General features: G+C 46.9%; 1 protein-coding gene across 2 annotated transcripts in view; it reads left to right on the top strand.

Moving 5' to 3' along the window:
• Positions 1 to 23,368, top strand: part of GLI2 (GLI family zinc finger 2) — a 145,233-nt gene that overhangs the window by 102,264 nt on the left and 19,601 nt on the right. The window contains exons 3-7 of one of the 2 annotated variants that reach the window (XM_075710439.1): positions 2,851 to 3,053; positions 4,724 to 4,915; positions 15,631 to 15,832; positions 18,179 to 18,392; positions 19,999 to 20,112. In XM_075710439.1, the coding sequence (XP_075566554.1) occupies positions 2,851 to 3,053; positions 4,724 to 4,915; positions 15,631 to 15,832; positions 18,179 to 18,392; positions 19,999 to 20,112 (925 nt within the window). Of the gene's footprint in view, positions 1 to 2,850; positions 3,054 to 4,723; positions 4,916 to 15,630; positions 15,833 to 18,178; positions 18,393 to 19,998; positions 20,127 to 23,368 lie in introns of both variants that reach the window. The other variant, XM_075710440.1, reaches the window with a different exon arrangement.

The following is a 23,368-nucleotide window of genomic DNA, read 5'->3' as shown; positions in this document are numbered from 1 at the left end:
CCATGGGATGGTGCTTTCCTAGAATTGTAGGTGTACGATGGTGAGAGGTGATGCCTGCCTGGGAGGGCTTACAGGACCCAGACCTGGCTGGGAGTATGGCTGTCCTAGCCCACGGATGGAGACACGCGGCAAGGAGAGGCTTTAGGCAGAGCCATAAGGAGAAGCCTGGTCTCCAACCCTGCCGTTATGCCCATGGTCGGCCTCATGTTGAAACAGTGCCCAGGTCTCCAGCTGCATGCATTTTGGGTGAATTCTTGATTTTTTTCCCAGTGTTACCTTTTTGGCCAGGATGGAGTTTTCCTCTTTTGAGGGACTCCAGCGTTTCTGCCCAATTTAGCACAGAGAAAATGAACAGCAAACCCTTCATATTGTTATACACATTTTAGATGTCAGCCTCACAGTTTGATCAGCGGAGGCTCCGAAGGCTCGTAAACCTGGTAATACATAGTTTCAAGCCTGCATCAAAGAAGTTCACAACCCTTTTGGGAGAAGCTGTGAGTACTGATGAAAGAGGGAACTTATTGTATATGTAAGAAAACTTCTTTCATGGCTTATGTATTAAGGCAGGCTCTGTGGCCCAGGGAAGATTGGGGCTGCTTTTAATTTACATCCCCCCTCACTTATATTAAGTCTTCGTCAGAAGAAAAATTAGTCAGATGTTTTCTTAATGACATCATTTTTTTTAATCCTGTTTCATTTTTTCCAGATGAGGCGGTGGAGATTATTAGAAATGAATTGAAACTAAATCTGGAACAGAGGCTTTGATTCACTTTTCCCTCCTCCCCAGTAGAAATAAATTGGTCGGCTCCGTGCTCGGCCGCCTTTATTAGCAGCCTCGACAGAAACCAGCCCCAGCAGCCTCGGCTGCAGCTTTCCCGAGCTTGCCGCCGCCGCGGCTGACGTCATGGCAAGAGGCACTGGAGAGTGACTCGGAGAGGGACTTCGGTCGCCCCATAATTTTGGCAACAAAATGCCATAGCGATGCAGGTGGGGAGGTTATGAGGTCTGAAATAGCCATGGCATCATAAGTTTGTCTTTCAGTGCCGTAAAAGAAAACAGGCACGATGCTGGTGGGTGTTCCTCTAGGAAAATCCCAGTCTCGGTCCGACAAGCGTGTGTGTGTGTGTGTCAGTGGCAGTGCATCTCCACAAGTCCTTTATATCTGATAGGTTTTCACTGCCTTGTATTTCACACCGGTGAGCCACAGAGTGTATTGCTACAGGAAAGTACTTTGAACTATAAATATTTTAAAAGGCATTTAATTTACTACCTATCAGCAGAAAGTGTTCAAAAAGCCACAAGGTTTACTAATTTATCAGAAAGACAGAGAAACACACAGAAGATCAAACAAAGACAAACATGCTCGTAAACTGCTGAATAAGTCTGCGAAGCTTATATTACATTTCTGTGTGGTTTTGTTGATATGCAAGTATTACAAATAAATTAAAATGCACCTGAACTGTTGATAAGGCAGGGTGGGACCGAGATCCTGAGATGCAGGTGGCGTGCCTAAACTGCTCAGACCCTCGTGTTTGTGGTTGTCTGTGCATGGAGAGGCGGATCTTACATGCACTTGCTAATGACTTATTGGGGTATTCTTAGGTAAGAACCTTTGTAATACTGTCCCTTAGCTCAGCCCATGTCCCAGACCCCTGACCTCTGAAATCCCAAATCCCCATGATCTCCCATGCCTGGAGCGCAGCCCCATGGGGTGCACATCCATCTCCCTCAGCTTTTCTGAAGCACCCAGCCAGGGATGAACGCTGTCCCTGCCCTGACCTGTGTCTCCACATCAGCTCTGCTTCCAGCAGTCTGTGAGTACAGAGAGAGCTAATGCAAAGCAGATTTTGCTCTTTCATTTTGCCTAATGACAGCTCTGCCTCTTTTGGTGTCTAGCTCAGATTTTCTGCTTATCAGGTCAGGGTGTGTAACTTTTTCTCCCCTCCTTGCACCCTCTGCGGTTTGTCTAAGAGGCTGGGAGGGTACAGTAGGCGACGTGTCTCGGAGATGTCCATGCACTTTCTCTTCCATCTTTGCTCACCCTGAGAAAACTGCTCGAGTGCTGAAACATGCCTGTGACTTTTTTTTTTGTCACCTGCTGAATCCCTCAGCATTTACTGACTTCTTTCTCAGGTAACACTTGGCCTGAGGAAGATCTGAGGGATTTAACAGAGGTGGCCCCCAGAAAGCATGCAATAAAACCTCTCCTGAACTTTTGCCCTCTGAACCATACCGCCGACCTGTCAAGGAGGTTTGTGCAAGCCGTGATGGACGCAGGCGGGGAGGGCTGTTCTGACCGCACTGGCTGAGCTGCACATGCTGGGCTGAGCAGAGCACGTCGCCTCAAGATTGTATGAATACTCCTTGTGCCTTTTGCATCCTTTCGTAGGCAGCCCTGGTCCAAGGCTTTGTCTGCACGTGGCAGCGCTAAACATCTGGATACCCAGGGGCAGCGAAGAGCTTGCAAACCCTGGGTTTGCCTCAAACATCTTTGTGTAGCCAGCCTCCCCGTGTGAGGAGATGGGGTGAGATCTCTAGCACAGGGCGTGCTCCATGCAGCCGACATGTGCAGGTGGTGCCCAAAGCAGCTCATGCCCCTTTTCAAGGCAGCCACGCTGGGGTGAGCCACCTTGCACGAATACATGTTTAGTGCAGCGTGGGTGCGGGTCCATGGAAAGCTTGCGCTGGCTTCAGGCCCTGCGTATGCTAAGAGGGGTGGTTTTTCCTACCATGTCCTCAACCTCCTCCCTCATGGGTGAAGGCGGTGGTGTGGGAGGGAGAAGGGCAGCAGGCAGCCATGCCCGCTCTGGGGAGGCTGTGAGTGATGGCATGTCTCTCTTTCCTTCCCAGGCCTCCTCCCCTGAGTGGCAGCCCCGTCATCTCCGACATCTCCCTCATCCGCCTGTCTCCGCACCCCGCCGGGCCCAGTGAGTCGCCCTTCAGCCCGCCGCACCCCTACGTGGCACCCCACATGGAGCACTACCTCCGCTCCGTCCACGGCAGCCCCACGCTCTCTGTCATCTCCGCTGCCAGGGGCCTCAGTCCCGCCGACGGTAAGACGCTGTGCTACTGGTACTGCAGCGATTTTGTAGCTCACCAGCACTGAAATTCCCTAAAACCCAGGGATTTACAGCTGTAAAGGCTCCACAGCTGCTCTCTGAAGTGGGAGAGCTGTCTCTTTTTCTTTCCCCCGCCCCCGGCCTTAAACTACACATTTGTTTTGCATCACTGCACTGAGAAAGCAGAGCGTGAGAATAGCTATTACCACTGGATCATATTATAAATATTTTGCTTAAAGTACGTTCCTTTCTGCGGCACTTTCGGCTCTCTTACGAGCTTCCCTGCTCTTATGTCTCTACCAGGATCCCTGTTTCCCCCAAAGAGGGTCACAGTTGCTCCAGCTGCCTGGCCTGGCTGGGACTGATGTTGCAGAGACGAGGCAATGCCGGCTGGGTTATCCCCTGTTGTCTTTGTGTCTGGGGACAGGATGGCTTCCGGGTGAAGGAGAGGGGCTGTACTTTCTCCTTCCTTACTCCTGAGCTGTGTCGCAGCAGCTCTCGGGAGAAGGCGAGGGCATGTGGGGCGCACGCAGAGGTGGTGATGCTTTCCAAGCCCTGGCAGACCCCATGTCGGGGAGCTGGGGACAAAAATAGCCAAACAAGCCAAGGGGAAAATGCACACTCTGCTTTGATTTGGGAAAGTGCAAGTCGTGACTTGTTTCATCAGAAGTGCTTCATTACATGGTTGCAGGCAGCTGGCTCAGCGCCCAGGGAGCAGCCGGGGTTTGGGGACCTGGTTTCTGCACACCCAGCAAACCCCAGCATCTCTGGGCTCCCGAGCTGCTGCGGGGGCAAGCAGCCCTTCTCCGCCACAAAGCAAGGTGCACCAGAGAGCGACGAGGCCCCCGGCTTAGCGTCTGGCAGCATAAAACCATCTTCTATAGCTAAAACAAAAACCATCGCTAGGGTGATGGGGAGATGTACGCGTCTTCTTCCCTCCCCCCAAACGTCATCCAAACTCCTAGCCACCCACTGCAGAGAGGTCTGATGGCTGACGTGTGTGTGCTCTGCCCCATCCTCTCCTTCCAAAGCCAGTTTCGTTATTTGCTATGAAAAAAGAAAGGCATTGTGTTTTGGGTTTCTTTTCCTTTTATTCTTTTTTTTTTTTTTAAGGCAGTGGTAAATAAGTTAATGGGGCAAGCGAGTGGGGAGGCAGGTTTGAAAAATTACAGCTGGGAGAAAGTGAGCGTAATTGGCTTTGGCAGCCAAAATGGTTTTATGCTGCCAGACACTAAACCTAGCTCTATGCATTAGACCTTGGCTTTAATTTCCTCGCGCTGCTATCGGGAACTGGGCTGCATTTGTCTCTCCTTCCTAATAGGCAGGGATGTTAATGCTGACAGGGTTACTGCTGCCGGCGAGCTGGGCCTTCTCCCCCCTCCCCGGGGTGCTGGCTGCGTCCGAACGGGAGGATTATTAGAAGGGGGAACGAGAGATTGTTTATAAATTTGCGGAAATGGAGGAATGCAGAGGCCCCAGCTTAGTTTCTTTTGTCCGCAGAAGCACGCCCAAGCACACGTCATGAGAGCCCTACGCGGAGCCGTGCGGCCGGGGCTGGCGGGGGGCGCGGGGGGGAGACGGGGCCGCCAACGTCAGCGCCGAGGTCTAACGTTGCAGTGGGAACCTTCTCCCCATGTTTTTCTCCTCGCCCGCGGCTCCGACAGTGGCTCACGAGCACCTGAAGGAGCGAGGTCTCTTCGGGCTGCCCCCGCCGCCGCCAGGAGCCAACCCCACTGACTACTACCACCAAATGACGCTGATGGCCGGCCACCCGAACCCCTATGGGGACCTCCTGATGCAGAGTGGGGGAGCAGCCAGCACAGCCCACCTCCACGATTACCTCAGCCCTGTCGACGGTGAGTAGTGGTCCGGGTCCTCCCTGGCACGGCTGAAATTTTGGGACAGTTGGATGGGGCTGTCCTCCAGATGGAGGTTGCTGTACACGGTCCTTCTGCCCTGCCAAAACCCACCGGTGCTGCACGATAATTTTTGGCTTAAAAGGTCGCCTTGTTCCATATATATGTGTAAAATATACGTAATTTGAAATACATACGATGTGGCCTCTCTGGGAGGATGGCATGGCTGCTGCATGGGTAGGAGATGGGCTGGTCCAGCGGGCAGGCCATTGCTGCCATCCTGCTGACCTGGCCACGGGTGACCATACCTGCCCTGGGGCCGAGCCCCATTTCCAGCTCCCCAGCCCACCCTGTCTGCCCTCGGGTTTAGCCTGGTTGCTGTCTGGGGCAAAGGCTGGCCATTTCCATGCATAGCCGTGCTCGGTGCGATGGACTCCTCATCTTGGTTGGGACCTCTCAGGTCCCCAAGGAGAAAAAAAATGTTAACGGGGAGCCACTGTGGAGAGGATTTGTTAGTACTTCGTGGGAGAAAAAAATTGCAGGAATGTGGTATTTATGCTAGTATCAGGCATTATAAGCCCAGAAAGTTCTGGCCTCTGGCTAAATGAAGAAGAAATAAAATCATGTTAGGCGCTGCGGTGCTGAGTCACCCCCGCGGCCTGACCGCTGCCCTGGTGGGATGGGTAAAATCTGTGTGGAGACGTATCTGAGGTCCAAGTGATTTTTAGAGTGTTAGAAATTTCTTGCCTTTCACTTCATGCCACACCTTGTAAGAACTGGGGTTGCACAGATATGACAGAGGGCAGTCTGGGGATTATTTCTGCTGCAAGAAAGCAAAGTCTCAGCTTGACTTTCAGATACTGGCTTCTGTTTCCTGGGCTGTCTTTGGATTTGCCTGTGGACTGTTATAATTTCTGGAGTGGAGATCTGCATCGTTTCATTACCGCTTCAAAGTTTCTCTTGTTGAGCTTTTAAGATGAAAGACTTTGTGGTCTTGCTGCTTCATAAAGTGACTGGTTTAGAATGATAAAAGCTGCTCTGGCTGTTCAGTGATAGGGGCTTATAGATATTTCTAATGAAAAAACAATTTCTCGTCTGCAGCTGCTGCGGAAGTTTTACCTGAATAGTCATTTTCTGCTGCCAATTCCTAGATTGACTGGGAACCTAGATCCTAGTCTGAAAAGGAGAGCACATGCTCCTTGGTACCATCCTGCCTCTGACACACAAAATATATTCTGAGCTTCTCTGCTACCAAGCAGCTGGTCAGTAAAATTACTCTGTCTTCCCTCTAAAGGGTTAATGTCTGTGGTTATAGCAGATGGGTGCAAACCAGCCCTGCCAAGTTCTCCTTGGGCTCATGAACAAGACTCCTTCCTCTTTGCCTCCTTATTAGTCCATCTCTGACCAGCGGTGCCTCACTGAAGTGCCAGATAAACAGCCAGTAAGGGAAGCAAACACAACTGTTTTCATGCTAGCGCGGGCTGACTCTCAGCACAGCAAGACGCCCGTCCTCTGGTTTGCTGAAGATCAGTCTTTATCTGAAGTCATCTGAGATACTCCCCTTGGCAGAAGACTGTCTTCCTGATTGCCTTCTCCTGAAAACATCTCTAGACTAAATCACGTATCAGAGGTCCCAGTTTCATGCAGCCAAGCTCATAACCATTACTCACTGGAAAGCCAGGGCTCGCCAAGCATTTATTTTGATCTTTCAGTAAAGCTTTGTTCATGAGTAACTGGAAAGCCTTTTCTGGGCCTTCACATGTTCCGAGTGAGATGAAAACTTTCAAACGTCATGAGGATATGACATGAGACACCGGAAGGCTACTTTTTAAAAATGTTAAAAGGAGCAGCAGCCAGTCTCTGGTCTACGTGTTCCAGTTTATCCATCAGCTGGAGAGAAGAGACAATTGTGCATTATCAAGGAGGGGGCTAAAATGGATGGCTCTGAAGCACTGGCTGAGGAAGCCGAGTCTCCCTCTCTTTTTAGAAAGTTATTTCAAAAATTTAAATCAGCAGGGACTAAGTAAATAGTTGAAAAGATAATTTAATAAAACATCCTCTTATGGTGCTTTTCTGAGACAAGAATATCAGTAGCATGCATAAAACCCCAATGAGTCACCACCTCGCAGCATCTTTCATTCAGAGAGTCCTTTTCTTCCCAGAGAGCCCCAGAACATAAGAACTTTACAAGAATTAGTTTGCCGAAAATGCAGGTAGCTCCTGTCAAACCACACACAGCACCATCACACATCTGTGATAACACTGGCACCTGCAAAACAAAAAGAAGCAGAGAAGCGTATATTAAAACTGGCCTACTCAGTGTCACGTCACCTCCAAACATCTGCAGGTCCATGGGAGCCCTAAACACTGGGTATGGTACTTCTTCCACAGGCACATACCTGGGCTCTTCTGGTTGCTGTAATTGAACTTCTTGGAGAATTTCTCAATGCCTTCATGTTTGTTGGTGTTTTTTCATCCCATCGGGTGTCTAGGGTCTTGGGCCTCAGTGTCAGTTGGAGCTTGTTGGTACCGACCATGTGTCAGGTCTGCTGAGTATTTCAGTGGTGACTGAGCTAGGGTGCCCCAGAGCTGCATCTCTTCAGCAGGGTTTTCATTGTGCAGCCAGAAGTAGTTAAACCACTAAAGTAGACCAAATTTAGGTTTTATGCACCAGACTGCTGGTGTCTTCAGGCCAGTGCCAGTGCAGACTAAATAACCCTTCAGTTAGCTGTCCAGTTCATTCTGTCATTCAAACAGGGACTCTAAATCCAAGAGTGGGGTTTGAATCCAGGCTTAAATAGATTTTCTGGAAAGCCTACACTTTCAGATCAAAAGTTAACTGCTTTCCAATGTCATAACATTGCTGGTGGGACACTTTTGAGACTAATTTATAGGATCTATTCACGAAATCAAAACAATCTTTTGCATTTCTATTCTAGAAGTGGGTTCCACATGGTGGATTATTCCAGGTGATAGAGTGGTTGCACAAGAGCATCCCTGAGGCAGTAAAGAGTGATGGGGAGCACAGATGAACCTGGAGATGACTACAACTTTCTGAGCATATTTAGTGCATCTGACTGATTTTTTTCCTAAGCACAAGGGCTCCTGTGATTACCCTCAGCCCTTCAGGAGGTGCTGTTTTGTCTCAAGAGGAGCGTATCCAGACTGACTCGATGCTTGTACTGTTATAGCCCTGTACATCAGAAGTTCTCAAAGCACTGTACAAAGCAAAGCTGTTTCATCACTGGAGACCCTGAAGAGAAAGGAGATCTAATGATCAGTGAGCAGAGCAGTGGCAGCTCCGGAAACAAGACCCCGATCTTCAGAATGAGGACTCTCATGGTCAGGGTGGAAAGCAGCGATCATCTTTAAATCCAGCAGTTTTGTTTGCACAGTGTCAAAAGTGTGAGTGGGTTGTCCCTACTGAGGCAGGGAATGGGGGAAAAAGGTCTTGAGTTCAACTTACATCCAAGCGGTGCTGCACAGAGGTAGTCACTCAGGTCAGGAGGGCTGCATAGATGTGTTCGTGCAACCTTACGGTTAGTGACAGCAGGGATGACCCTGCAGTGCTGTCATGGCATTTCATCCAGTTGTGGAGCTAGAGGGGGGATCTCTGCCCTGTTTCTTGCTGCCTGGCGCATGGCAGTCACAAATGTCTTGATCGTGACCAGCAGTTTAACTGGGAAAAGGCTTTGTTCAGCCCAGGAGAGCCAACCGGCTAGCAGCTGGCGCAGTTGCCTGGAATGTGGGCAAATGGTCAAGCAGGACTTTATTCCCCCAAGTCAAACAGTGATTCAGCTTCACTGGCCTCTTTCAGTCAGTGTTGCTGGAGCCTTTCTACTTCAAGTAAATGATTTAATATCCATCAGGGTAGGGAGCAAGGCTGGCAGTGCAGCCCAGTGGTTAGTGCAGTCAGCAGGCATGTGTCTTGTGAGAGGTGAGCTCAGGACTCCCTGCCAGCAGGTTTATGTGAAGCGACTGCTCCATCAGGATGGACAAGAGAGAGCCCAGCCTCACAGTGTCCTAGGAAAGAAGTGCCTTGCCCATGGCTTGAGGGACCAGCAGCTCTGGGTTTGCAGGCTGGATATGCTGGATAGCAGATGACTTCCCAAACAAGCCAGTTGTTGTCTACTCTGGGCAGAAGGCGCGCCCTGTAGTCGCTTCCTTGAAAACTCTGAAAGATCCTTTTTTTGTTGTTTTCTTTGTCCCAGCACAGAATGGAAACTTGCTGAAATCTCAGAAAAGGTTCAGAGAATGGGAAACTATTTCCCACCCATTTCTAGCCAGCAGTGCTGTTTTCCTCCCCAGAAAAATATGTGCAGAAGAGAGAAAAAGTCCCAGAACATCCCATAAGCATTCTGTCTGGAATCCTGCTGCACTCTGGTTTCTAAAGAATTCAATTTACATATGCAAGTTGGGTCCTCTAAACTGTTACCTTGTGGATTGGGAGTAGAAGAATGCAGCCTTGTCTTTCAGCGAGGATTTGAGGGAAGCATTAGTATTCCTTGAACTGCAAAGTTGATCGGGCCCAGGGAGGGAAGAAAGAAGGGTCCCAGGACAGCGTCTGGTGCCAGAACAAATGTCCAGCATCTGCTGCAGTCTCAGTAAGACATGTTGCCGCTGCAGAAGGGGAGAGGGGAATAAGGAACTGCTTATGCAAAGAGTGTTTGTAGTTTATTGCTGCTGCTTATTGATTAAGGGATCATCCTGTGTTTTTATGCTGATTTAATCTGATGACGGGAGAAGAGGTTTTTTTCTGCATGCTCTGGGTGGAGTTTTCTTGGTGAGCGGCCAGGAAGAGGGACCATTTTGATAACGCTGTATTTATCCTGGGGCTTGGCCAGGAGATGCAGGGTAAGCGGTGGCTCTGGCCATGTTCCTGTGAGGAGCGGGGATGAGCCATCTGCAGCCCGCTTGGCCTTTCGGGCTCGGCTGTTTGGAAGCAGATTCCCCCGATGTCCCTCTGCAGTAGAGATCACAGCAACATTCTCGTCTGTAAAGAGATGCCTGAGATTTCCTTGCCCTGAAGGAGCTCCCACTGAGTGCCTGGCGTTTCCTTTCAGGAGGGCTTTGCTGCCACTATTTCTAATGCAATATGGAGGTCTGAAATCTCCGTCCAGGAAAACCATCTCTTCTAATGTCCCTCTGATGGACCACAGCCACGGTGAGTGGTCAGAGCAGGAACCTCTGCTCCCGCCTCCCACATGAGCCCCACGGGGTCTGATCCCGATTTAGCACAACAGAGCTGGGAGCAGCCACAGGAGTCAGACCACAAGCTGACACATGTAAAAATGAGAGGCTGACCATTTGGCTCATTGCTGGCCTGTCGTGGATAAATCTAAATTGGGGAACAAAACCCCAGTTTCTGAGCAACCCATGGATGTGATAATTCATAGACCCTGTAGAAAACTGCCAAGGAAACTTCTGCGTTTTTTACCAAGAAATTTGGACTTTCCTCCCAGCTCTAGGTTGGCTGGAGGACTGGGCTGGGACATTTGGCAGATGTCACCAGCGTCACTTAAAAATTCAGCCTTGAATTCTTGCTAGTTTAGAAATGGGATATTTAAGTGCCTCCAGGAGAGAAATGGCTTTCAGTTGTGAGCTGTGGCATTTACATTTACCCTGCAAAGATAATGCTGCTGCAAAGTCAAGCTTTTTCTACTGAAAAGTTACTCCAGGCAGTTTTTAAATGTTTTTTAAGATACGTGGGTTATTTTTATTCTCTAGCATGTAGAGCTGAGGCTGTGACAGCCGGTATATCTGGGTCTTTGTATGAAATGGTATGGAAGGGACAGTGTTCTCCAGTTAAAACACTATAAAATGTATCTGGAATTGATTTTCTGTAAGAAGAGGCAGCGGGGGGCAAAGACCTATGGTAAATTTTTTATTGACCTTCATGGATTGCCGTCCAGTATCACCAATGCCCAGAGCTTTGGGCTCAACCTTTATTGCACCCTTCCGTTCACCACTTCACATCTCCGTTTTAATCTCCTCCTATCTCCGAGACTGTAGGGAGACAGGGACAGTCTTCTGGCTTAAAATTTCCTGTGTCTTACTTCATGCCAGAGGATATTTTTGTCGTTGCTTGAAATCTGAGAGAGTTTTGAATTCTAAGCAGGTACCTTTACCTTTTGCAAAAACAAAACCAAAACAAAACAAAATCAAGTTTCTTCCATTCAGAACTGATTCTTTTAATATACACCAAATAAATAAAACCCAAACTGTTAGTATGTCCAAAAAAATGAGCACATAAACATAACATGTTTTCCAAGTGAGAAAGAATTAATTTGAAAGTAAAGATGAGATAGCTCAAACAGGGGTGTCTCTAGGTCAGCTTTTAAATTCATATTTATTCCATGTTCCAAAGTCTGTGGCAGTCAATGGAAAGCATCTGCTAGCTTTAATAGGTGTTTATTCAAGATAAGAGGTAGAAGTAGTAGAACAAGTTGATAGAGGAAGATCCACCACCAAAGAATCCCCATCCTGGGCATGCTGTAAATATACTTGGCTGGAAATATTATTGAACACTAGGGGAGGCAACAATACGGAGTACCTCATGGAGTTGTCTTGTTTCTTGTTTTGCTTCTGGGCTTTGGCCCATCACTTCTTTCTGGATCTGTGTGAGAAAGAGTTTTCCCATCTCTCAGGAGTATTCAAGGGAAAGAAACTGAAGGTAAAAAAGGTGTCCATCTGAGGGAGAGACGCACAGAGAAATTAATTTTAAAAATTGAAACTCTGGCAGATGAGTGGAATCAATTTTAAAATAGTTTCCTATTTTTATTTCAATTTGCGACCTTTTCAAATTTGTTTCAACCTATGATGACTTTATGTTTCTCAACAAAGCATCTTTTAGAACAACAACTTAAAAATACCAGATTTTTTTTCTTTTGAGAGTGTTGAAGGGGGTACTCTGACAGTTTGGAACCTCTTCCCCTAACATATTTTCCAAACATCAAAAAAGTCTTAAAACTAACCATGTTCATTTTGATAAGTCAGCAATTTTGAAGGGGAGATGAGAGGACAGGTGCTAGTGATAAATCCTCCCGAGGCTTTCTGTCTCCGCATCTGAAAAATAGATCCCACCTTCGTTTACTTCTCCGGGCACAGTCGCTGCTGAAGAAGTTGTATGTGGTTTTTCCTTTAAAACATCACTGGACCTCAGGCAGCAGAGGATTTTGCTTACATATTCAAGTGGCTGTCAGTCAGCCCGTATTGAACACCTTCCTTATGTGTATGGCTGTACTAATGCTTATCTTTGCTGCTGCCTGGTATCATTTAACATTCATGCTCAGTGTCCTCAGATCAGGGGATTAGGTCAGGCCAATTTTATTATTAAGAATGATCCTGGTGCTGCTAATCTGCTTTTGAATAACAATTTTGAAAAGATTCTCTCTTCCTAAATGCACTAGTGAGCACTTCTTCATGTGGTTAAACTTCTTTTCCCTTTCCCAGACCCTTCCCTTCCTGGGCACCTTGGGCAGGCTGTCATTGAGAAGAGAGGAATTGTTCATCCACAGCATGATTTTAGGTCACAGCTTTCCCTGGAAACCCACAAGACCTAAGAGGCTTTTGTGTAAAGCATCAGTCCAACCTATCGGATCTGCTATCAAACATTTCAGATAGCCCATGGTACTCACAAGATCTAAATTAGAGCAGACAGTAACGCAATGCATATTACTGGTTTTGGGCTAGAGAAGTCCCAGGCCAGCTTGCAAATCTGACAGCTTCCAGCAGAGTTTTACATGGGGAAAAAATGACACACCTGTGTGCAGTAGGGAGGGGTGCCCACATTGGATGCACTGTGAAAACCCAGGTTTCTGTTGGACACCAGGACTTCTTCCCTCTGCAAATTAATGGCGACCAATGGCTGAACCAGCACTGTGGACATAAATCATGGGAAGGAACAGCGAGAAATGAGTACAAGGCTTTTCTTTCTATTTAGTAATTTATCAAGGGAAGTGGCACATTAATAAACACATCTCCCTTGAGGTGTGGGAGTAACAGAGATAAATATGACTGTCAAATCTGGCCTGCTTCCTTCTGTTAGAGAAGGAGGAGACTGTGGGAATGCAAATGCAGAAAAAAAAATCTATATCTGGAAAGACGCATATTATTTGTAGGACAGAAACACTGACAACTCAGCTGAGATGGAGCCCCATCGCACTAGGTGCAATACATACAGAATAAAACACAAACCCTAACTAAAGGAGCTCATCTAAATAGATGACACTGAGAAATAGGGACACAGAAAGAAGCAGCAACTTGCTCAAGGACATATGTCTGGGGAGGACTGGGAACAGCACCCAGGTCTTCCCAGGTCATGGTCCCTGTATTGAATCAATACATGGCATCTGCCTTATAGTAAGAAGGAAGGAGGAAAAAAAAAAAGAGAAGAAAAGAGAAGAAAAGAAGAAAAGAAAAGAAAAGAAAAGAAAAGAAAAGAAAAGAAAAGAAAAGAAAAAAGAAAAGAAAAGAAAAGAAAAGAAAAGAAAAAGAAAAAATGAAAAAAAAAAATTAATTAGTCCAAATCAATACATTAATATGTTGCGGACAGAGCACAGTTTTGACCCTTATGATCTAGACACATGCACCCTCATGTTGCTCGGTCCAGAGCTCTGGCAGGGCCCAAATTTCGTGAACCAGGTGTGAAGTTTGGGAATGCTCCACTCCAGCCTTTAGGCAGGGCCAGCCTTTGCTGAGGGGAGTTTACTTGTTTTGGTTTTGCATCCATAGTGCCTCTACAAGGTGGTTGCTCCTTTTCCAGCTTCAGAGGGAAGTGCCACTCACCATGGCACAACAGGGCTGGAAACTACCAGCCACAAGCATTAAGAAAGTTTGAGCCGAGTCCCTCCAAATCATGGGGCAGCTTTAACACTCAGGAGGTGATTTTTACAGACCTGTGTTCTTTCTGTCTGCTACCTGACTAGTCATGTTTTCAAGCTTCTCCCTGCCCCATGGGGCTCCAAAATGTGGTTATACAAAATGCTATAAGAAGAATGAATTCAGCAGATGTGCAGAACCTGATTTTTAGGAGAAATTCCCAATATTGTAAGTGTTGCACATAGCAACTCTTGAAACTTCTTAGGTATAGGACAAAAGTCACAAGAGTGCTTGGTTCAAATACCAACCTAGCCTTGGACTTCCAGTGGGACCTTCGGCAAGTCATTTATCTTGTGCAATGAGGGACATTATGGGTAATAAGGGGACGGTGGTACTAAACCCCATCGATTACACAGCACCCAGTCATGGTAATGACAGAGCCACTTAGGTACACGCGTGAGTCATGTGGAGACTGGGAGACTGCAACCCAGCCACTGGTCTCAGGGAAATGTTGACACAAACTTCTGCTAGCCAACACAAATCAAGGAACTATTTGGTCACACTGGCAGGATATATTTTACCTCCTTCTACATCCCATTCACCCTCTCATATACCAGCACTGTCGTCAGGATGGAAAGTTTATATTCTTGCAAAGTGCCGAGCTTGTATTTGGTGATATGCAACCAAAATCAGTCCCGCCAACCAACTAGGGGAAAACAGCTCATATTGCCTGTCTGGGCAAGTTACTGTTTTATTCAGAGTGTTTAATAGGATATACCCACAGCAAGCTTTCTAGGGAGACTGCGGCTAGAAAAGCCAGGTAGTAATACAGTGCTGCACTCATCGAGGGAAGGAGCTGGAGAAGCTGAGCCCTCCTGCACCCCTGGGTGGATGATGGAGATTACCAGCCGGACCCCGTGGCTGAGTGGCATGTTTTACCCTTAGAAGTCTTTTTTTGTAAAAATAGGCAACCTAAACGCTGCGCTCATTTCTTTGGAGGGATGAGCCCTTCCAGGCAGGGTTAGGGCTCGGGCAGGCTTTGGGTCTGGTAGCCTGGTATCGGGGAGTGTTGTGGTATCACGCATCCCCAGCTCCCGTCCATGCCACACTGGAGATTTGCAGGTGGGTCAGGCCTGTGCAGAGTTTCCTCTGGATGAAGTCAGTCGTTCCAGTTAGCAGTGCCGAAACACTGGGGGAGGCCGGATTCATACAGTAGTAACTTGCCGTGTATTGCAGATCCACAAACGGGACTGGCAGGGTTGGAAATGACTTCATGCCCGAATGATTGACAATTGCTAATAGGGTACAGGCACTGGCAGGTCCCCTCGGAGGGGGAGAGCTTGAACTTTGTGCCTGAGCTGCCAAATTGGTTTTCTTAAAACTCTTAATTTTCTTTCGGGGCTCCTGGAGCCTCGCCTCCTTCGTTAATTGGATGGTCAGCATTGTGCTCATGCTCGTTTGGTTTCTGCTCCCTCTGCACACAAGAACATGCACCATTTCCAAGGGTTGCCCCGGCTCTGACATGCGGCTCTTCTGGCCTGCTGCTCCTGCCACCGAGTCAATGGGGACGGCTGTGCTCACGGAAACCTTGCAGGGCCTTTTCCCTTTTAATTTTAAGTTAATTTAGTGCCGATGAAAGGGGGTGATGGACAGGTTTCTGTTTATCCCCCAAGGAGGGTGAAGCAAGCGGGCTTTCACAGTGCTGCCTGACCCCTGTCACTCAGCACCCAGCAGAGAGGAAACCTCCTGTCAAACTGTAGCTGGTCCCTGCGCTGCTCCCGGCTCCTGAACATCCCACAGCAGTCACGAGTGCGGCAGGTCTCAGCACCTCCCACCCCACCGCGGGAAGGGAGCAGCCCACTGGTTTTGCCTGACAAAGTCTCTCTTTCCTACAGTGTCCCGGTTTTCAAGCCCACGGGTCACACCGAGATTAAGCCGAAAACGAGCCCTGTCTATCTCCCCACTGTCGGATGCCAGCATTGATCTCCAGACAATGATCAGGACCTCCCCAAACTCTCTCGTGGCGTATATCAACAACTCCAGAAGCAGTTCCGCGGCGAGTGGCTCCTACGGCCATTTATCTGCTGGGACAATCAGGTAAAGTTCTGGGACTGGCTCCGTTCAGCTGTGTAACCATCCCCACAAAAGGAGGGGTGATCGTCCATCAAGGGAGATCTTCTCTTCCTCGCAACCCCTGGTTTTGTGCATTGGGGCTGTGTAGAATTTTAATTCAAAGCCTCCGTCTGGTTTTGCATGTGGAAGGCTACTTTGTGAGGTGGGGGGCGGAGCGGGTGTGTGTGCTGGATTGGGATTATTGGTTACCAGATTTCCAGTAATTACAGTATGATCATGCCTCCCTGCAAGCAGAAATGGAGAATAAATTCATCTAAAAAATGCTCATTGTGAGTGGTTGGACTGATTAAGAAACCCTCTGATTTAAGACATAGCCCCAAAGTATTCTCCAAATTATTGGTCCACATCCTTAAAAAAAACATATTGCCTGGGTGGATTTAAGACCCTAATTCTAAAAACATATTTAAAACCAATCTAAGCCCTTGAGTAAAGTTTTGCTCAAACCTTAATTAAAAAGCACTTACACTAGGCAGCTCACTGTTGTCAATTCCTGTCGTGATTGCTACACCCAAATTTCGCAATGTTATTATTCTTTTTATTACTTGACTGTTAAAAATGTTAGTTCTAATTAACACTGATGTTTCAAAGCAAGATTTTATAAAGGTCATGCACTCCTAAAATTTGTAGGGGAAAACAGAGGCATTGCCATTAGTAACTGTAACACTGATTTTAAAGTTATCTGGCGGCATCACTTAGAAATTGACTGTAGAATCAAGCATAATGCTAACTTAAACAAATAGCAACTCTTTGTCTGGTAATCATATTTTTCTAGTCTTGTCACCGGTTGTCTTTAACTGGGCATACCTGTAGTATCTCATCTTATGCTCAGATTTTAAGCTTTTCAAGACAGCATCTGGTATTTTCAACAAATCAGTAGAGTGCAGAGTCTGACCCAATGGTCAGTTGTTGGCCTCCAAGGGAATAATGAAGTAATAATACTGAATTTGAAGCTCTTCTCGGTGTTCTAAAGGTGTATCTTGAGTGTCAGGAATTGTAAAATGGGTTACTTATATAACAGGATAACTGTCAGCAATTTGGGGTGAAAAGACTTTTTTGTCATTATTTTAACAATGTCTTAGTGGCAGGAATAAAATCCTTTCTCACCCGCTCAGACCCACATCCTAGTAGCAGTTCAGAAAGTCATTTCTGGACTTTGCTGTAGCATAACAAAGCTGTGCAGCAGCCTGCCATCACACCTCATTTGCTGCAGCATGTATTTAACTCCCAGAGCTCTTTTACACTGTAGTGATTTTTGCCCTTTATTCTTTTGGTCAAGTTGTCATTAACCAGTTTGGAACAGAAATACTAACTGTATGGTCACCAGCAATAAGTATTTTCTCTAAAAGCAAAATTGGAAATGAAGTGTGTTGCTAATTATGGCCTCGTTCTCTGAGCACTCACACCATGGGTAGTTTTAGTGATGTGAGAGAAAATACCGTGAGGGTAAAGGTTTGGGGCAGCCACGTCTTAAAGGTGGCAAATCATCGATTTTGGGGCTGAGAGTTTATGGTTCGTGCATCACCTGCCTAGAGCACAGTGAGCAGAGCACCTCCCATGCTTCTCCATCTCTGCCAAGGGGACTCACCCCTGGGGGTGAACCCCTTGTTTCCAGAAGCAGCGCTTCGTTTTTAATGCTGTCGACTGCTGCATCCTGGCTCGGAGCTGTTGCCCCCAGTTAGTGCCCAAGCAGCCAGGAGCTGGTGGTGTTTCTGGTCACTGTTGACCTAGATTGGAGCTGAACCAGTGACCTACATATGAAGGGTGGCATACTTCAACATTCCCCTGAGCCAGCACTCCCCTCACCTGAATGCAGAGGAAATTGCATGATTTTTGACTACGTTAAATGGATAGTTATTCATCCTGTCTGTGATCTCTGCCAGGTGAGCCAGGTGATGCTGGTTTTTTATATCCAGGGTAGCATAACCCCAAGGTTACGAGTCTGCAGAATAGGTCTGCCTGGGAAAACCTGGGAGCCCTGGGGGCTGCAAAGCCAGATGTGTCCAAGTCCTGTCGTCTTCTGCACTCCTTGCCAAGGGCTTTGGCTGTTTTTAAACACAGGAAGCAAAGGAATTACAATCAGTCTGATACGTGGGTCGAAATGATTCACAAATTTTCTGAGGCACACGAGACAAACCATGTCTTTGCAGTAAAGCAGGTTGTCAGGCTTATCGTGGCATTGAAGGCGTCTAGCTGGGGCATTGCAGCCTGTCTCCTGGAGTCTCCAGGAAGCCAAATTTGAATCAGTCGTTAGCCAATGTGATAAATATTGTTTAAAATAACTCCTCATTTTTCCTTCTCCCATTGCTGCAGCCCAGCGTTCAGCTTCCCCCACCCCATTAACCCCGTGACATACCAGCAGATCCTGACCCAGCAGAGGGGCCTGAGCTCAGCCTTTGGACACACTCCTCCCCTGATCCAGCCATCCCCGACCTTCCCCCCGCGGCAGCACATGGCAGTCATCTCTGTCAATCCACCGCCGGCACAGATCAGCAGCAACAGCAACTGCATCTCTGACTCCAACCAGGTAGGGACAGCCATCCTGGCTCTCTCTGGGCATGGCACACAGGAAAATGGAGGCACGTTCTCCATGGGATGAGTGCTACCCTTCATGGTGGCTGTGAGAGTTTTACCCACTCTCTTTTTACTCACGCTCTCCCTTTACGTTGCTTTTTCTTCCTCTTGGCAAAGCATTTCTGGACTAGTCACAGCCAAATTTTGCACCCGCCTCCCTTCCTTGCACACACACGTACCTACCCATGCAGGAACCAAAGGCCTTGATCCATCAAAGTGAACATGATATGCAGGATCATCTCAGGCAGCAAATCTCCTTGAACATGTGTTGTGTGCTATTGAAATCAAGGGAATTCAGCACATGCTGGAGTGTTTTGCCAGATAAGCACCCGAGCACTGTGAGCCAAGCTTCAGCAGTTCCTTCACCAATCCCTCCTTCCTTTTTTCTACTGGCATGAACCATGCCAATGGTCTTAAAACACCTTATTCCTTATTCCTTTTTTTCTCTTTAACAAATAAGTGCATCCTACCTAGGACCTCTAGCCATTCTGCTTGTTCCTTCTTTTTCAGTAGCTTTCTCTCTCAGGGTATCCTGTTGCTGATTTTAACCAGGGGCCAGATTTTGAAAACTAGGAGTGCCATGATATGTATGAAATCCCACACCTGAAATGCGTCCTTGCAAATACCTGTGAGTTCACACAGGCGCGTGCATGTGTGCACAAGCCCTCTATATGCACAGGTTTAGTGAATATATCTAGCACATTTTTAATCATTTTTCCTTCCCATTTTCATTCCTTGGAAGTTTAAATTGCCATTGCTTTTCTCCCCAAAGACTTATTTCACCTCATTTCGCACCCAGTTCAAATTGTTATTTTAGTTGTATCATGCTGAACTTTTCAGACTGGTTTATTGTTTTAGTGTTTCTCATGGCTGCTGCGCTGCAAACTCTGTTTGTTATTGAAGGTTGATTGATTGGTTTTGTTTTCTTCTCACAAACTGGCTACCAAAATAATGTGGCTGGCAGGAGTTAAGCCTCTGTTTAATAACTTGCAGGACCAATCTTGAGCAATTAGCAAGAGTGTATTTAAAATGTTAATGTTCCAATTTTATGCACATACAATGGGATGTTTTTTCTCCTGAAGTTGTTCTCATTTTTTAAGAGCTTAGCAAAATATACACATAGCCTTTCATGCACCCAGCATGCCGGAGCCCTCTCATGTAACCAGAGCCCCTTGCTCCCCCCAGGAATTCATTTTCTCAACAAACCATTTCATTGCATTGAGAAATATATTCGTGGCTTGGGTGGGGGTTGCATAAGGTTTTGATGGCTTTGACAGGGACCAGATTGCTCTGACATGGAGCAGCAGCAACGAGGCCAAGCTCACTGGTGAGCCTGCAGAAGCAGCCACTGTCCTTGATTCTTCCCTCTCTTCCATCTCGCTGCCTTGCACAAGCACACAAGGCAATTATGGCCAGCGGGCCAATACTCCGTTGTCCCTGGCCACTCCTGAAGCTCAACCTTGACTGATTTTTTAGTTAACTTTTAATGAAGAGGTGGGCTGCAGTCTGTCTCTTGTTCCAAACCCTGGTGCCATATCTTGCCTGGTTTTCTTTCCTAGAACAAGCAGAGCAGTGAGTCGGCCGTGAGCAGCACAGTCAATCCAGTAATTAACAAGCGCAGCAAAGTCAAGACTGAAGTCGAGGGCTTGCCCCCAGCATCCCCAACCACACAGGTAACCTTCTTGATGTGAGACGCGTTGTGAGGCCAAGGCAGCAAGCTGCTGGGTCTTGTTGTCTTTGGGAATGATACTTTTGGCACCTTTTGATGGGAGCAAGACATAAAAGTCTGCCAGGTAGGCAAGTGTCTCTTGGAGCATGAAGCCCAGCAACGTACAGGGCAGAGCTGCAGTGACTGAGTGAAGCATTTGATGGGTGCTTGGGACTCAGCTTGCTGTTGGTGTGCTTGGATAGAAGAAAAGGAGGGAGAGAATATTTCAAGCGTGATAACTTTAAAAATGATGTCTGAGTTTTCTGTGCTGCAAAGCAAGCAGCATTAGTGTCTCAGAGCAAACATAGATTACGAGGGAATCTTGCATGTAGGTAGAGAGCTTGCAAAAAAAAGGACGACTTCTTGATTCAACAAGGAATTGCTCCTAGAAACATCCTTTACACTGGTGACACAGCATTTGACACCAAGAAGGGCCCAAAGGCCTTTGCTTGCTTTCTGGAGCTCTGTGATTGCAAACTGTTTAATGGCTGACAGTATCCATCTGACCGTCCTTTATCACAACTGTAAACTATCAGGAGTGCTCTGGGCACTTCATTTTCATGAAATATTAGGCTGTGTTATTGTCAAGCGAATGGAAGAGTTGATGACAAATTTCTCCTTCTGCCCTGGTTCAGGAGCAGGTCTCAGCATGATGCATGGGGACAGCAACGTGTGCAGTCATCAGGGGGCTGGTAAAATTGATGAAGATAGCATATCAGGGAAAGATAAACATGCTGTAGTCAGCACGGTTAGGGCAAAGAGGCATCTCTCTGGAGCTTTGAGTTTAGGAGAGCATCTACACGCTGCTGCAAAAGCACATGCCCCAAAAAACCAATCTGGCCACCACCCGGGCTAATAGGGCCACGTGTTTATTTCTTGCAGCAAATGAATAAGATCTGAAAACCATCATGTGCTTTCTCAAGCATCTGTAGCAGAGGAGCTGTGGGACAGACAGCTGCTTGCTCAATGGCTGTCATCTTCTGTTCTCTGCTCCCATTTGAAGAGGTGTGCACCCTACAGCAGGGAGTGCTTGGGTAGCATTAGCCTGGCTCAACCCTGCAGCCCTGCCCCAGAGTTTCATCCACTGAGCCTTATGTGAAATAAACACTGAAAGAAGGGGGAGAATCATTTAAAGTGGTGCAAGGTGGCTTGATTAGAATAGCAAGGTGAAATTAAGCAAAGGAAAATGCACACTGATTGTCTAATAGTTCTTAATGAGGAGACCTAGGAAGTAACACCCCAAGGGAGATGGAGGCTTCATGTCTTGCAGCATTTCAGTATTGTCTGGGAAATTACTGGAAAGTACCTTGTAAGAGACAGCCCATTCTTGGCAAGGAGGACAGGTTTAAAGACTGAACATAGTGGATGTCTCCTCTTCAGCTGGTTTGAGCGACAGCAACGTCTTAAATTTGGGGATTCCTGTTCTGCAGGAGACTGTGCTGAAAAGTTGAGTTACAGACAGTTAATTATTGACTGATACATTTTTTTCAGAGTATGAAGCTCAGCCATCCCAAAAAAAGCATGTGTGTGCTTTGTTTTGGAAATGCTGTACTGGAAACGCCTCATGTGAGTTGTGGTTTGGGTGTTTAAGATCCTTGGCTAGACAGTATCTTCCATGATGGCTTGTGCTATAAAAAATGCAATCCAGACAAGATTTGTGGGACAGAGTAGAGTGCCAGGCATGAGGGACCTGAGTTACTGTGCTCTTATGATACCACAATAGCTCCAGTACAGATTCAGATTAATGTTGAATTAGCCAGAAATCAAACAAGTCAATCCTCTTCAACAAATTAAAATGGTTGCAATTCCATTTTTCCAACAGAAAGTACAAAACTTTTGGCAAAATAAGATTTTTAGTAGAAAATTTCAGTTTTCAAGAGACCACACTTTGCACGGAGAGAAATGTTTCAACAAAAATAGTGTTCAGAGCCTAACCAAATAAGAATTGCAGGAAAAAGAAGCTGCTGTTTGAACTTTCTCAGACTATTGCTCTGGGCTCTGATATAGTTTGACTCTCCAGAAGTCTTTCTGTAAATTGCTACAGTTCCCTGTCCCAAGAGCCACCTTACAATACTTTTTTTTTTTTTAAATTAAGAGCTAATTAAAACAAATCTCTTCCTCTCCATATCCAGACTTTTGAATTGAGAAGTCACAGCTGGCATGTATGTCATGAGCTTGTTAATGAAAATTATTGAACTTTTGTACAGTACATCTCACTTTCCAAACCATATAATGCCATTAAGTCATTAATCATTGCAGCCTCTCAGTAGGCATTGGGAAGGTGTTGGTGGGGAAGGAGATGGCAGACAGATAGGTCCATTTGGGCAGGTCAGAGGCAGTTTGAGATGGGTCTGGCTGTGTCTACACACTTATGGGGCCAACTGGAGCATCAGATCATGAGGAACAGCATCTGATGCAGTCAGTGACCCCAGATGCTCCTGTCTAAAGCTGCCCTGGAGGCGGGATACTCTGTGCTGGGCAGTAGTAGAAATTGAGAGGAAAGGGAATGAAGGGCGTCAAAACCTGCAGGGTTTTGTATTGCTAAATTCCCAAGCCAATATTGGCTGCTGATTGCCTTGTCTGTAGTACAACTGTCTGATGCACACAGAGGCAACAGTTGTCCTTACCTCTGGATTGTACTAATTATGTTGTATGTTACACTATTGTGCAGTTGTCAATGCTTTAATCCTCATAGCAGCCATAAAAAAATCTTCTGTGCTTCATTTAGCACTGAGAAGCTGGCTAGACAGAGAAGTTAAGGAGAGAGCTCACAGCGTGCCCAGCATTAAACTAACTCATTTTATGAGCCCAGAGACCCTGGAGCTCTGCTCTGCAACCCACTCATCATGGGCTCTTGCTCAAGCTTCCCAAATTTTCCAATCTCAGAGGAGTGCTCTGGGGGCTCACCACTTTGTCCCTCTGGAGCACCCTGCAGCCGTAAATCTTTGCGTAAGGGTTAGGCATAATTTTTTCATCTATTGAAAATGCAGAAAACAGGAAGCCCCCTCCCCAACCTATGTCAGTTGAGTGTGGTAACCACTAGGCTCTGACTGCTCTGTGTTTTTTTCATGCTCATATTTCCCCACTCTCCCCAGATCAGAAGTTTTGCTCCAGCAAAGGATGAAACCAAAGGTCAAAAGCCAGCTTTTTCCTTTCTCCAGCCTTTCCTGGGACGGCCCATGACCTGGCTGGAGCCAGCCACCACTGCAGCCATGGCTTTG

The sequence above is a fragment of the Pelecanus crispus genome, chromosome 5 (genome assembly GCF_030463565.1).
Source record: "Pelecanus crispus isolate bPelCri1 chromosome 5, bPelCri1.pri, whole genome shotgun sequence".
NCBI classification, from domain to species: Eukaryota; Metazoa; Chordata; class Aves; order Pelecaniformes; family Pelecanidae; genus Pelecanus; species Pelecanus crispus.
This window is presented reverse-complemented; position numbering and strand designations above follow the sequence as displayed.